This window comes from Oncorhynchus gorbuscha, linkage group LG05 (assembly GCF_021184085.1).
Source record: "Oncorhynchus gorbuscha isolate QuinsamMale2020 ecotype Even-year linkage group LG05, OgorEven_v1.0, whole genome shotgun sequence".
Taxonomy (NCBI): domain Eukaryota; kingdom Metazoa; phylum Chordata; class Actinopteri; order Salmoniformes; family Salmonidae; genus Oncorhynchus; species Oncorhynchus gorbuscha.
The window spans coordinates 6,572,923-6,586,634 of record NC_060177.1 but is presented as its reverse complement, the minus strand read 5'-3'; the positions used below and the strand labels follow the sequence as shown (position 1 = coordinate 6,586,634).

Below are 13,712 nucleotides of genomic sequence, written 5' to 3'. Positions count from 1 at the left end.
GCTGACAGACACACAGACAGACTCAGGGGGATCTGCCAATGCTGACAGACACACAGACAGACTCAGGGGGATCTGCCAATGCTGACAGACACACAGACAGACTCAGGGGGATCTGCCAATGCTGACAGACACACAGACAGACTCAGGGGGATCTGCCAATGCTGACAGACACACAGACAGACTCAGGGGGATCTGCCAATGCTGACAGACACACAGACAGACAGGGGATCTGCCAATGCTGACAGACACACAGACAGACTCAGGGGATCTGCCAATGCTGACAGACACACAGACAGACTCAGGGGGATCTGCCAATGCTGACAGACACACAGACAGACTCAGGGGGATCTGCCAATGCTGACAGACACACAGACAGACTCAGGGGGATCTGCCAATGCTGACAGACACACAGACAGACTCAGGGGGATCTGCCAATGCTGACAGACAGTGGATCAGGGTCAAGGTTAACATTCAAATCAACATTAACATCTATAGTAAGATAATGATCCAGATCAGGTTCCAGATCAGTTTCAAGAAGATTTGCATGCTTTCCGGACAGTGGTTAATGTTAGGATTTGGGTACTGCTGATCCTAGATCTGTGTTAAAAGGCAGAGGTTGGACCAACAATGTTGATCATCAAATGTATTTATAAAGCCCTTTTTACATCAGCCGATGTCACAAAGTGCTGGACAGAAACAGTCTATGTTATGGAAAGAGCAGGTGTCCTTAATGTTTTGTACACTCAGTATATGTTGTGTCTACCAGCTCATTCCCACAATAAAACTGCAGAGGGAAGCAGTACCACCCAGTCAACCATCAGACTCCATTGTGAGATGTCTCACGGAGGATATTCAAACATAATTGCAAATCCAAGATCTCAATATCTTTACAGTAGAAGCTAACAAAACACACAACCTGACAAGGTGCACACTGATCAGTAAAGAGAAGAGAGGCTACCATTCTAGAATGCTCCCTTCTTTCTGCACGGGTCTCACAGTGAGAAACAATAGGATTACAGTAGTGCTCTACTACTTTCTTCATTTGATCCAATTCAAAGTTGCCAATTATTTTATGGGATGAGAATTAGGTGGAGTGACTAATCTGAGTTGATGAGATTATCACATTTACATTTAAGTCATTTAGCAGACGCTCTTATCCAGAGCGACTTACAAATTGAGTATACAAAAGGTAGGTAGTGTGTACCGTGAAGTAATGGTCAAAAATACAGTCTGCAAATTGGTAGATTAGTATAGAGTGTGGCTCAGTTTGCAACGCCAGGGTTGTGGGTTCGATTCCCACGGCGGACCAGTCCGAAAAAAAGTAGGAAAATGTCTGCACTCACTACTGCAAGTCGCTCTGGATAAGCGCGTCTGCTAAATGACTAAAAAAGTAAAAATGTAGGTAGTTTGTACCATGAAGTCGGTGGCTTGGTCTGAGTTTTCGTGTCTGAGGTAGACAGGGTCGACACTGAAGGTTTGTTGGAGCTTGACCTTGTCCTTCACCCTGTTAGGACCACCGTAGAAAAACATGTCAAATCAAATGTATTTATATAGCCCTTCGTACATCAGCTGATATCTCAAAGTGATGTACAGAAACCCAGCCTAAAACCCCAAACAACAAGCAATGCAGGTGTAGAAGCACCTGCATTGCTATATCTCTTTCCAGACAGGATGCCATGGGGCTGAGCAGAGTTAGCCCATATAGAGCAGTTACTATATCTCTTTCCAGACAGGATGCCATGGGGCTGAGCAGAGTTAGCCCATATAGAGCAGTTACTATATCTCTTTCCAGACAGGATGCCATGGGGCTGAGCAGAGTTAGCCCATATAGAGCAGTTACTATATCTCTTTCCAGACAGGAGTTGCCATGGGGCTGAGCAGAGTTAGCCCATATAGAGCAGTTACTATATCTCTTTCCAGACAGGATGCCATTACTATATAGAGCAGTTACTATATTCTTTCCAGACAGGATGCCATGGGGCTGAGCAGTTAGCCCATTAGCTATATCTCTTTCCAGACAGGATGCCATGGGGCTGAGCAGCCCAAATAGAGCAGTCCTATTTTCTCTGCCTTGGCTGAGTGGCTTTCACGTGCACGAGTCTAGTTCCAATCAATAAAGAACAGCTTCTATCTCAAGGCCATCAGACTGTTAAACAGCCACCACTAACATTGAGTGGCTGCTGCCAACACACTGACTCAACTCCAACCACTTTAATAATGGGAATTGATGTAAAAAGATATCACTAGCCACTTTAAACAATGCTACTTAATATAATGTTTACATACTCTACATTACTCATCTCATATGTATATGTGTATACTTATCATCTATCTCATATGTATATGCCACTTTGTATATCTCATATGTATCATCTATATAATCTTCATCTTTATGTAATACATGTATCACTAGCCACTTTGTTTACATACTCATCTCATATGTATAGACTGTACTCGATACCATCCACTGCATCTTGCCTATGCCGCTCTGTACCATCACTCATTCATATATCTTTATGTACATATTCTTTATCCCTTTACACTTGTGTGTATGAGGTAGTAGTTTTGGAATTGTTAGTTAGATTACTCGTTGGTTATTACTGCATTGTCGGAACTAGAAGCACAAGCATTTCGCTACACTCGCATTAACATCTGCTAACCATGTGTATGTGACAAATAACATTTGATTTGATTTGATTTAATGAATGGGCAACGCCGCCGCCGCTTCGTGTCTGGAAAGCCCTCGAGGGTCGTCATAACTCCTCTCTACCCCCCCTCTCTCTTTTTAAAACGATTTACTGCAGTGGGCTAAATCAGGATCACACAACGTTTCTTGGTAGTGTTAATAAACCAATCTACTTCACACACATGGTTATGGGTTTAAAAACAGAAGACACCTGTCAGATACAGAGTTGAAATGTATTACATTTGGAGTTTGTATCCCAATATTACACTTTATATACATCACAGAAGACTGAATAGAACACAACCGTTTGACATTGAATCACAGGATTTCCGTCTGTCTTTCTGAAATAATGGTAATTTAATCATTGTTAATATTCCACCCATGAGGCCACTAGAGGGCGCTTTGGTCATTAGACTGCAGGACAGGATGACAACCAGGTCTTCCATTCCTCTCCCCCTCCGCATTCTCTCTCCCTCCCATTCCTCCCTCTCTCTTCCTTTCTCCCCTTCCTCTCTCTCTCCCTCCCCTTCCTCTCTCTTCCTCCCTCTCTCTTCCTTTCTCCCCTTCCTCTCTCTCTCCCTCCCATCCCTCCCTCCCCTCCCCTCTGCATTCTCCCTCCCTCCCTCCCTTCCCCTCTCTCCCTCCCCTTTCTTCCTCCCTCTCTCTTCCTTTCTCCCCTTCCTCTCTCTCTCTCTCTCTCCCTCTCTCCCTCTCTCCCTCTCTCCCTCTCTCCCTCCCTCCCCTTCCCCTCTCTCCCTCCCATTCCTCCCTCCCTCCCTCCCTCACCAGAAGGCAGTGCAGTCGAAGTGGACCATCATCCATTTGGAGGGGTTGAACGTGAAGGAGTCAGCGTACTCTATACCCCCCAGAGGTCCTCTCAGCTCAGGACAGAGAAACGCTGAGCCTGCGTACGCTGCATCCACATGCAGCCACAGACCTTCCTCTGCACCTAGGCCAGGCAGGGGGAGGAATACAAACACGTTTTGCAGAGAATCTGGGGGGGGGGCGGTGGGAGTCCGAGTGGAACTTGAACCTGCGACCCTGATCTGTATTCATCCAGCGTCTCAGAGTAAGTATGAAGTAGCCTTGTGGGAACCTTGGCTTGTGCGAGCAGGAATGGCTCACAGGGGCAGAGCAACCCGTCCATTCATGATCAGCGCTGTTACTCGGAGACTCTTTATGAATACGGACCCAGGACACTGAGATTCTCCAAAGGCATACAAAGGTCACATGTCATACATGTTATGTGTGATACAGGTGTGTATGATAATGAGGAGGTAGGGGGGTACAGACGTACACACTGGTCCCAGCTCTGACAGGTCGTCGAAGGCACACACCCCCGTGGTCCCCAGAGTGGCACACAGCTGAAACAAACAAACAAACATGATCTTTGGTTTGGTTACGACCTTGGTTACGACCTTGGTTACAACTGTTTATGATCTACTATGACCTACCATCCCCTAATATACCCTACCACGACCTACCACAATCTACCACCCTCTAATATACCCTACCACCACCTACCACCCCCTAATATACCCTACAATGACCTACCATCCCCTAATATACCCTACAATGACCTACCGCCTCATAATATACCGTACCATGACCTACCGCCCCCTAATATACCCTACCACCCCCTTATATACCCTACCATGACCTACCGCCCCCTAATATACCCTACCATGACCTACCACCCCCTAATATGACCTACCATCCCCTAATATACCCTACCATGACCTACCACCACCTAATATACCCTACCATGACCTACCACCCCTAATATACCCTACCATGACCTACCACCACCTAATATACCCTACCATGACCTACCGCCCCCTAATATACCCTACCATGACCTACCACCCCTAATATGACCTACCATCCCCTAATATACCCTACCATGACCTACCACCACCTAATATACCCTACCATGACCTACCACCCCCTAATATACCCTACCATGACCTACCACCACCTAATATACCCTACCATGACCTACCGCCCCCTAATATACCCTACCATGACCTACCACCCCCTAATATGACCTACCATCCCCTAATATACCCTACCATGACCTACCACCCCTAATATACCCTACCATGACCTACCACCCCCTAATATACCCTATCATGACCTACCGCCCCCTAATATACCCTACCATGACCTACCACCCCTAATATACCCTATCATGACCTACCACCCCCTAATATGACCTACCATCCCCTAATATACCCTACCATGACCTACCACCCCCCCTAATATACCCTACCATGACCTACCACCCCCTAATATACCCTACCATGACCTACCATGACAGGTACCAGTCCTCTCCTCCTGTCCTCCTGAATGGCCTGTTTCAGAGTGTCTCCTCTCAGGGAGAAGTGGTCGTCTGGAGGGAGGAACCTGATCTTCACCAGGGAGATCAGACCTGCCTTCTCCACTGAGGAGTGAGCCTGATAGAGGCAGAGAGGAGACGGACACACGGACGGACACACGGACGGACAGACGGACGGACGGACGGACAGATGGAGAGACACACGGACAGACAGGCAGATGGACGGACACACGGACAGACAGGCAGATGGACGGACACACGGACAGACAGGCAGATGGACGGACACACGGACAGGCAGATGGACGGACACACGGGCAGACAGACAATCTCTCATTATGCAGAACTCACTATTTGTGTGTGTGTGTGTGTGTGTGTGTGTGTGTGTGTGTGTGTGTGTGTGTGTGTGTGTGTGTGTGTGTGTGTGTGTGTGTGTGTGTGTGTGTGTGTGTGTGTGTGTGTGTGTGTGTGTGTGTGTGTGTGTTTGCAAACGTTGCATATGTGCGTGTGTGTGTGGGTCCCTAACCCATCCCATCTTGACCTGGTCTGATGCGTAGGCCACCAGTCTGGAGTTGACCACTGAGTCGTCCAGGTCTCTGTCTGCTGGATCTGTCCTCTTCAGCTGTTGGATCCTGGCCTTCCTGGCAGCTAACAGAGCTACCAGACTACTCTCACTCACTGTGCTCTGAGAGGAGGGAGGGAGGGAGAGGAGGGAGGGAGGGAGGGAGGGAGGGAGGAAGAGGCAGGGGGAAGGGAAGGAGAGAGAGGAGAAAGGGAGAGGATGGAGGGAGAGAGTGGGGGAGGGAGAGGAGGGAGGGGGACAAAGAAGGAGGAGGAAGGGAAGGAAGGGGAGGGAGGGGGAGGGAGGGAGAGGGGAGAGAGACAAAGAGGGATGGAGGGAGAGAGAAAAGCACTACGTTTATGTGAACTGAAACACCTGAGAGCTCTTATTTACTGCTCTCTGAGAGGAGTGTAGAGAATGGTATTCCCATTCACCACTAGGTGGTGCTGTGAGAGTACATGTCTCTCTCCAGTAGACAGTCAGGTACATGTCTACCTGCCTATTACTCCCCTGGTGCTGTCTAGTTGGTACTGTAAGGTGAGTATGGTCAGGTGTATCTATCCTACCTGCAGTATTCCTCCCCTGGTGCTGTCTGGTTGGTACTGTAAGGTGAGTATGGTCAGGTGTATCTATCCTACCTGCAGTATTCCTCCCCTGGTGCTGTCTGGTTGGTACTGTAAGGTGAGTATGGTCAGGTGTATCTATCCTACCTGCAGTATTCCTCCCCTGGTGCTGTCTGGTTGGTACTGTAAGGTGAGTATGGTCAGGTGTATCTATCCTACCTGCAGTATTCCTCCCCTGGTGCTGTCTGGTTGGTACTGTAAGGTGAGTATGGTCAGGTGTATCTATCCTACCTGCAGTATTCCTCCCCTGGTGCTGTCTAGTTGGTACTGTAAGGTGAGTATGGTCAGGTGTATCTATCCTACCTGCAGTATTCCTCCCCTGGTGCTGTCCTGGTGCTGTCTGGTTGGTACTGTAAGGTGAGTATGGTCAGGTACGGTCAGGTGTATCTATCCTACCTGCAGTATTCCTCCCCTGGTGCTGTCTGGTTGGTACTGTAAGGTGAGTATGGTCAGGTGTATCTATCCTACCTGCAGTATTCCTCCCCTGGTGCTGTCTAGTTGGTACTGTAAGGTGAGTATGGTCAGGTGTATCTATCCTACCTGCAGTATTCCTCCCCTGGTGCTGTCTAGTTGGTACTGTAAGGTGAGTATGGTCAGGTGTATCTATCCTACCTGCAGTATTCCTCCCTGGTGCTGGTTGTACTGTAAGGTGAGTATGGTCAGGTGTATCTATCCTACCTGCAGTATTCCTCCCCTGGTGCTGTCTAGTTGGTACTGTAAGGTGAGTATGGTCAGGTGTATCTATCCTACCTGCAGTATTCCTCCCCTGGTGCTGTCTAGTTGGTACTGTAAGGTGAGTATGGTCAGGTGTATCTATCCTACCTGCAGTATTCCTCCCCTGGTGCTGTCTAGTTGGTACTGTAAGGTGAGTATGGTCAGGTGTATCTATCCTACCTGCAGTATTCCTCCCCTGGTGCTGTCTAGTTGGTACTGTAAGGTGAGTATGGTATATCTAGGTATGGTATGTATCTATCCTACCTGCAGTATTCCTCCCCTGGTGCTGTCTAGTTGGTACTGTAAGGTGAGTATGGTCAGGTGTATCTATCCTACCTGCAGTATTCCTCCCCTGGTGCTGTCTAGTTGGTACTGTAAGGTGAGTATGGTATAGGTATGGTCAGGTGTATCTATCCTACCTGCAGTATTCCTCCCCTGGTACTGTAAGGTGAGTATGGTCAGGTGTATCTATCCTACCTGCAGTATTCCTCCCCTGGTGCTGTCTAGTTGGTACTGTAAGGTGAGTATGGTCAGGTGTATCTATCCTACCTGCAGTATTCCTCCCCTGGTGCTGTCTAGTTGGTACTGTAAGGTGAGTATGGTCAGGTGTATCTATCCTACCTGCAGTATTCCTCCCCTGGTGCTGTCTAGTTGGTACTGTAAGGTGAGTATGGTCAGGTGTATCTATCCTACCTGCAGTATTCCTCCCCTGGTGCTGTCTAGTTGGTACTGTAAGGTGAGTATGGTATAGGTATGGTCAGGTGTATCTATCCTACCTGCAGTATTCCTCCCCTGGTGCTGTCTGGTTGGTACTGTAAGGTGAGTATGGTCAGGTATACCCAGGTATATCTATCCTACCTGCAGTATTCCTCCCCTGGTGCTGTCTGGTTGGTACTGTAAGGTGAGTATGGTCAGGTATACCCAGGTATATCTATCCTACCTGCAGTATTCCTCCCCTGGTGCTGTCTAGTTGGTACTGTAAGGTGAGTATGGTCAGGTGTATCTATCCTACCTGCAGTATTCCTCCCCTGGTGCTGTCTAGTTGGTACTGTAAGGTGAGTATGGTCAGGTGTATCTATCCTACCTGCAGTATTCCTCCCCTGGTGCTGTCTAGTTGGTACTGTAAGGTGAGTATGGTCAGGTGTATCTATCCTACCTGCAGTATTCCTCCCCTGGTGCTGTCTGGTTGGTACTGTAAGGTGAGTATGGTCAGGTGTATCTATCCTACCTGCAGTATTCCTCCCCTGGTGCTGTCTAGTTGGTACTGTAAGGTGAGTATGGTCAGGTGTATCTATCCTACCTGCAGTATTCCTCCCCTGGTGCTGTCTAGTTGGTACTGTAAGGTGAGTATGGTCAGGTGTATCTATCCTACCTGCAGTATTCCTCCCCTGGTGCTGTCTGGTTGGTACTGTAAGGTGAGTATGGTCAGGTGTATCTATCCTACCTGCAGTATTCCTCCCCTGGTGCTGTCTGGTTGGTACTGTAAGGTGAGTATGGTCAGGTGTATCTATCCTACCTGCAGTATTCCTCCCCTGGTGCTGTCTAGTTGGTACTGTAAGGTGAGTATGGTCAGGTATATCTATCCTACCTGCAGTATTCCTCCCCTGGTGCTGTCTGGTTGGTACTGTAAGGTGAGTATGGTCAGGTGTATCTATCCTACCTGCAGTATTCCTCCCCTGGTGCTGTCTAGTTGGTACTGTAAGGTGAGTATGGTCAGGTGTATCTATCCTACCTGCAGTATTCCTCCCCTGGTGCTGTCTAGTTGGTACTGTAAGGTGAGTATGGTCAGGTGTATCTATCCTACCTGCAGTATTCCTCCCCTGGTGCTGTCTGGTTGGTACTGTAAGGTGAGTATGGTCAGGTGTATCTATCCTACCTGCAGTATTCCTCCCCTGGTGCTGTCTAGTTGGTACTGTAAGGTGAGTATGGTCAGGTGTATCTATCCTACCTGCAGTATTCCTCCCTGGTGCTGTCTAGTTGGTACTGTAAGGTGAGTATGGTCAGGTGTATCTATCCTACCTGCAGTATTCCTCCCCGGTGCTGTCTGGTTGGTACTGTAAGGTGAGTATGGTCAGGTGTATCTATCCTACCTGCAGTATTCCTCCCCCGGTGCTTTCTGGGTGGTGATGGAGGAAGAAGGTGGGGAGACCAAGAGCTTTACACAACCAGTCCATCACGTTCATCTCCAGCTCTGTACACGCCGGGCTGGAGGCCTGGACCCAACATACAACAACATCATGTTATTCTATCATAAATAGTCATTACAATTATAATATCACACTACTATAGGATTTCCTTCATGTTATTCTATCATAAATAGTCATTATAATTATAATATCACACTACTATAGGATTTCCTTCATGTTATTCTATCATAAATAGTCATTATAATTATAATATCACACTACTATAGGATTTCCTTCATGTTATTCTATCATAAATAGTCATTATAATTATAATATCACACTACTATAGGATTTCATTCAAGTTATTCTATAATAAATAGTCATTATTTCCTGCAGGGGTTTCCTGTAGCAGATGATTGTATCCAAAGTAACTTAATAGATTTAAAAAACTCACAAACCTGATGTCACAGTTAATGTTTTGCCAGGAAATATATATTTTTTTAAACAAACATGATATTCGAGTCTTTAAACCAAAAGTTGAGTTGGATAATTAAGTGAGTGAATTTAGTGTAGTTCCACACAAAGTGTAAGTCAAGTTTGATGTGGTTTGATGTGGTGAGATGGTTACCCAGGTGAATCCGATGTTGTTGATGGCGTCAGCCAACATGTCTCCTAACATGGAGGGCCAGGAGGTCAGGGCTGGATAGTACGCATGCATGTAGGGGCTCTGCCAGTGGACCACCTGACACGCGCACACACACACACACACACACACACACACACACACACACACACACACACACACACACACACACACACACACACACACACACACACACACACACACACTCATTAGTGCCAGAAAGATACTTTGGGGGACAGAATATCCTTCCAGTGAACAATCGATGTTTGATCCACAATGGTCCTGGTAACATCTCATAGTCACTCGGCAAGAAAAGAAACGTCCTGTCACTGTCAACTGTGTTTATTTTCAGCAAACTTAACATGTGTACATATTTGTATGAACATAACAAGATTCAACAACTGAGACATAAACTGAACAAGTTCCACAGACATGTGACTAACAAAAATGGAAAAATGTGTCCATGAACAAAGGGGGTCAAAAGTAACAGTCAGTATCTGGTGTGGCCACCAGCTGCATTAAGTACTGCAGTGCATCTCCTCATGGACTGCACCAGATTAGCCAGTTCCTGCTGTGAGACTGTACCCCACTCTTCCACCAAGGCACCTGCAAGGTCCCGGACATTTCTGGGGGGGAATGGCCCTAGCCCTCACCCTCCGATCCAACAGGTCCCAGACGTGCTCAATGGGATTGAGTTCTGGGCTCTTCGCTGGCCATGGCAGAACACTGACATTTCTGTCTTGCAGGAAATCATGCACAGAACGAGCAGTATGGCTGGTGGCATTGTCATGCTGGAGGGTCATGTCAGGATGAGACTGCAGGAAGGGTACCACATGAGGGAGGATGATGTCTTCCCTGTAACGCACAGCGTTGAGATTTCCTGAAATGACAACCAGCTCAGTCCGATGATAAAATAATAATAATATGCCATTTAGCAGACGCTTTTATCCAAAGCGACTTACAGTCATGTGTGCATACATTGTACGTATGGGTGGTCCCGGGAATTGAACCCACTACCCTGGCGTTACAAGCGCCATGCTCTACCAACTGAGCTACATGACGGACCCTCCACCGCCAAAGGCCACGTTGTTGCCGGTGATGTCTGGTGAGGACCTGCCTTACAACAGGCCTACAAGCCCTCAGTCCAGCCTCTCTCAGCCTATTGCGAACAGTCTGAGCACTGATGGAGGGATTGTGTGTTCCTGGTGTAACTCGGGCAGTTGTTGTTGCCATCCTGTACCTGTCCCGCACGTGTGATGTTCGGATGTACCGATCCTCTACAATCAGCTGTCCGTCCTGTCTCCCTGTAGCGCTGTCTTAGGCGTCTCACAGTACGGACAATGCAATTTATTGCCCTGGCCACTTCTGTAGTCCTCATGCCTCCTTGCAGCATGCCTAAGGCATGTTCACGCAGATGAGCAGGGACCCTGGGCATCATTCTTTTGGTGTTTTTCAGAGTCAGTAGAAAGGCCTTTTTTACTGTCCTAAGTTTTCATAACTGTGACATTAATTGCCTACGGTCTGTAAGCTGTTAGTGTCTTAACAACCCTTCGACGGGAGCATGTTCATTAATTGTTTATGGTTCATTGAACAAGCATGGGAAACCATGTTTAAACCCTTTACAATGATCTGTGACATTATTTGGATTTTTACGAATTCTCTTTGAAAGACGGGTCCTGAAAAAGGCACGTTTCTTTTTTTTTGCTGAGTATATAATGTGTGAACATAACGTACCCCAGGCATGATGACCTTCTCTATGTCCCCGAAGATACAGTCCCAGTCCTCCGGGTCAGTGGGGGCGCTGTCTGGCAGCAGCTCTCTCATATAGCCAGGCTTCACCTCTGGGCCTGGCGTCACCTTCCTCTCTCTGATGGTGGTCAGGTACCTAGTGATGTAATCCACCATCTCTTTACCTGGACGACGGACAACACACAACAGTCAGATTACACGATATTAGATAGCATATTATATTATATAGGATATCAATCACAAACAATGTTCAACCACACTTTGAGATCTATAGAAATAGATGTAAGAGGATTAAAATCACTGTGTTTTGGTCTTCTTCAGGGTATAACAAAACAACAGACAGATTACACAATATGAGATAGCATATTATACTGAGCACATATATAAACGCAACATGCAAAAAATGTCAATGATTTTACAGTTGAGTTACAGTTCATATAAGGACTTTTTCCCCAAAGGAAATCAGTTCATTTAAATAAATTCATTAGGCCCAAATCTATGGATTTCACATGACAGGGGCGCAGCCATGGGTGGACCAGGGAGACGTCGGTCCACCCATTTGGGAGCCAGGTCCATCTACTGGGAAACCAGGCCCAGCCAATCAGAATATTTTTTTCCCCCACAAAAGAGCTTTATTACAGTTTCATCAGCTGTCTGGGTGGCTGGTCTCAGACGATCCTACAGGTGAAGAAGCCGGATGTGGGGGTCCTGGGCTGGCGTGGTTAACGAGACCGATTGGACGTACTGCCGAATTCTCTAAAACATTGTTGGAGGCGGCTTATGGTAGAGAAATGAACATTCAATTCTCTGGCAATCGCTCTGGTGTACATTCCTGTAGTCTGCATGCCATTTGCACGCTCCCTCAAAACCTGACACATCTGTGGCATTGCGTTGTACAGTATGACAAAACTGCCTATTTTAGAGTGGCCTTTTATTGTCCCCATCTACGTACCTACAATACCAACCATCTATCTACCTACAACACCAACCATCTACCTGCCTACAATACCAACCATCAATCTACTTACAATACCAACCATCAATCTACCTACAATACCAACCATCAATCTACCTACAATACCAACCATCAATCTACCTACAATACCAACCATCAATCTACCTACAATACCAACCATCTACCTACCTACAATAGCAACCATCAATCTACCTACAATACCAACCATCAATCTACCTACAATACCAACCATCTATCTACCTACAATACCAACCATCAATCTACCTACAATACCAACCATCTATCTACCTACAATACCAACCATCTATCTACCTACAACACCAACCATCTATCTACCTACCTACAACACCAACCATCTATCTACCTACAACACCAACCATCTACCTGCCTACAATACCAACCATCAATCTACTTACAATACCAACCATCAATCTACCTACAATACCAACCATCAATCTACCTACAATACCAACCATCAATCTACCTACAATACCAACCATCAATCTACCTACAATACCAACCATCTACCTACCTACAATAGCAACCATCAATCTACCTACAATACCAACCATCAATCTACCTACAATACCAACATCATCTATCTACCTATCTAACACCAACCATCTATCTACCTACTACCAACCATCTATCTACCTACAACACCAACCATCTATCTACCTACCTACAACACCAACCATCTATCTACCTACCTACAACACCAACCATCTACCTACCTACAACACCAACCATCTATCTACCTACAACACCAACCATCTACCTACCTACAACACCAACCATCTACCTACCTACAACACCAACCATCTACCTACCTACAACACCAACCATCTACCTACCTACAATACCAACCATCTACCTACCTACAACACCAACCATCTATCTACCTACAACACCAACCATCTATCTACCTACAATAACTACCTACAATAACTACCTAAAATACCTACTAAAATAAAATAAATACCTACAATAAATACCTACAATACCTACAATAACCAAAAATACCTACCGGTACCTAGAATAACTACCTACAATAACTACCTAGAATAACTACCTACAATAACTACCTACAATACTTACAATAACTACCTACAATAACTATCTACAATCTAAATACGTGGTTTTAGCTTTACTCAGCACTATATAGAGAAGAAGCCCAGCTTACCTCTGCGATTGTATTCCTCTGCCTGCATCCTTGTAACAACAGAGTTGTCAGCTGAGAGGTGTACAGTAGTGTGTTAGTGGTGTTGTTTAGTTAAGAGACAGAGGTACAGCCATAT

The 13,712-nt window shown here is 46.3% G+C and overlaps 1 protein-coding gene across 1 annotated transcript in view; it reads right to left on the bottom strand.

Annotated features, from left to right (window-relative positions):
* The window catches only part of LOC124035476 (histidine decarboxylase-like), a 23,445-nt gene extending 9,733 nt beyond the window's left edge, over positions 1 to 13,712 (bottom strand). The window contains exons 1-9 of the mRNA XM_046348930.1: positions 13,598 to 13,712; positions 11,424 to 11,602; positions 9,675 to 9,788; positions 9,011 to 9,133; positions 5,563 to 5,706; positions 4,999 to 5,142; positions 3,984 to 4,050; positions 3,473 to 3,635; positions 1,414 to 1,504 (exon numbers count right to left, since the gene is read on the bottom strand). Coding sequence (XP_046204886.1) covers positions 1,414 to 1,504; positions 3,473 to 3,635; positions 3,984 to 4,050; positions 4,999 to 5,142; positions 5,563 to 5,706; positions 9,011 to 9,133; positions 9,675 to 9,788; positions 11,424 to 11,602; positions 13,598 to 13,625 — 1,053 coding nt within the window. The 5' untranslated portion in view covers positions 13,626 to 13,712. The remainder of the gene's footprint in view (positions 1 to 1,413; positions 1,505 to 3,472; positions 3,636 to 3,983; positions 4,051 to 4,998; positions 5,143 to 5,562; positions 5,707 to 9,010; positions 9,134 to 9,674; positions 9,789 to 11,423; positions 11,603 to 13,597) is intronic.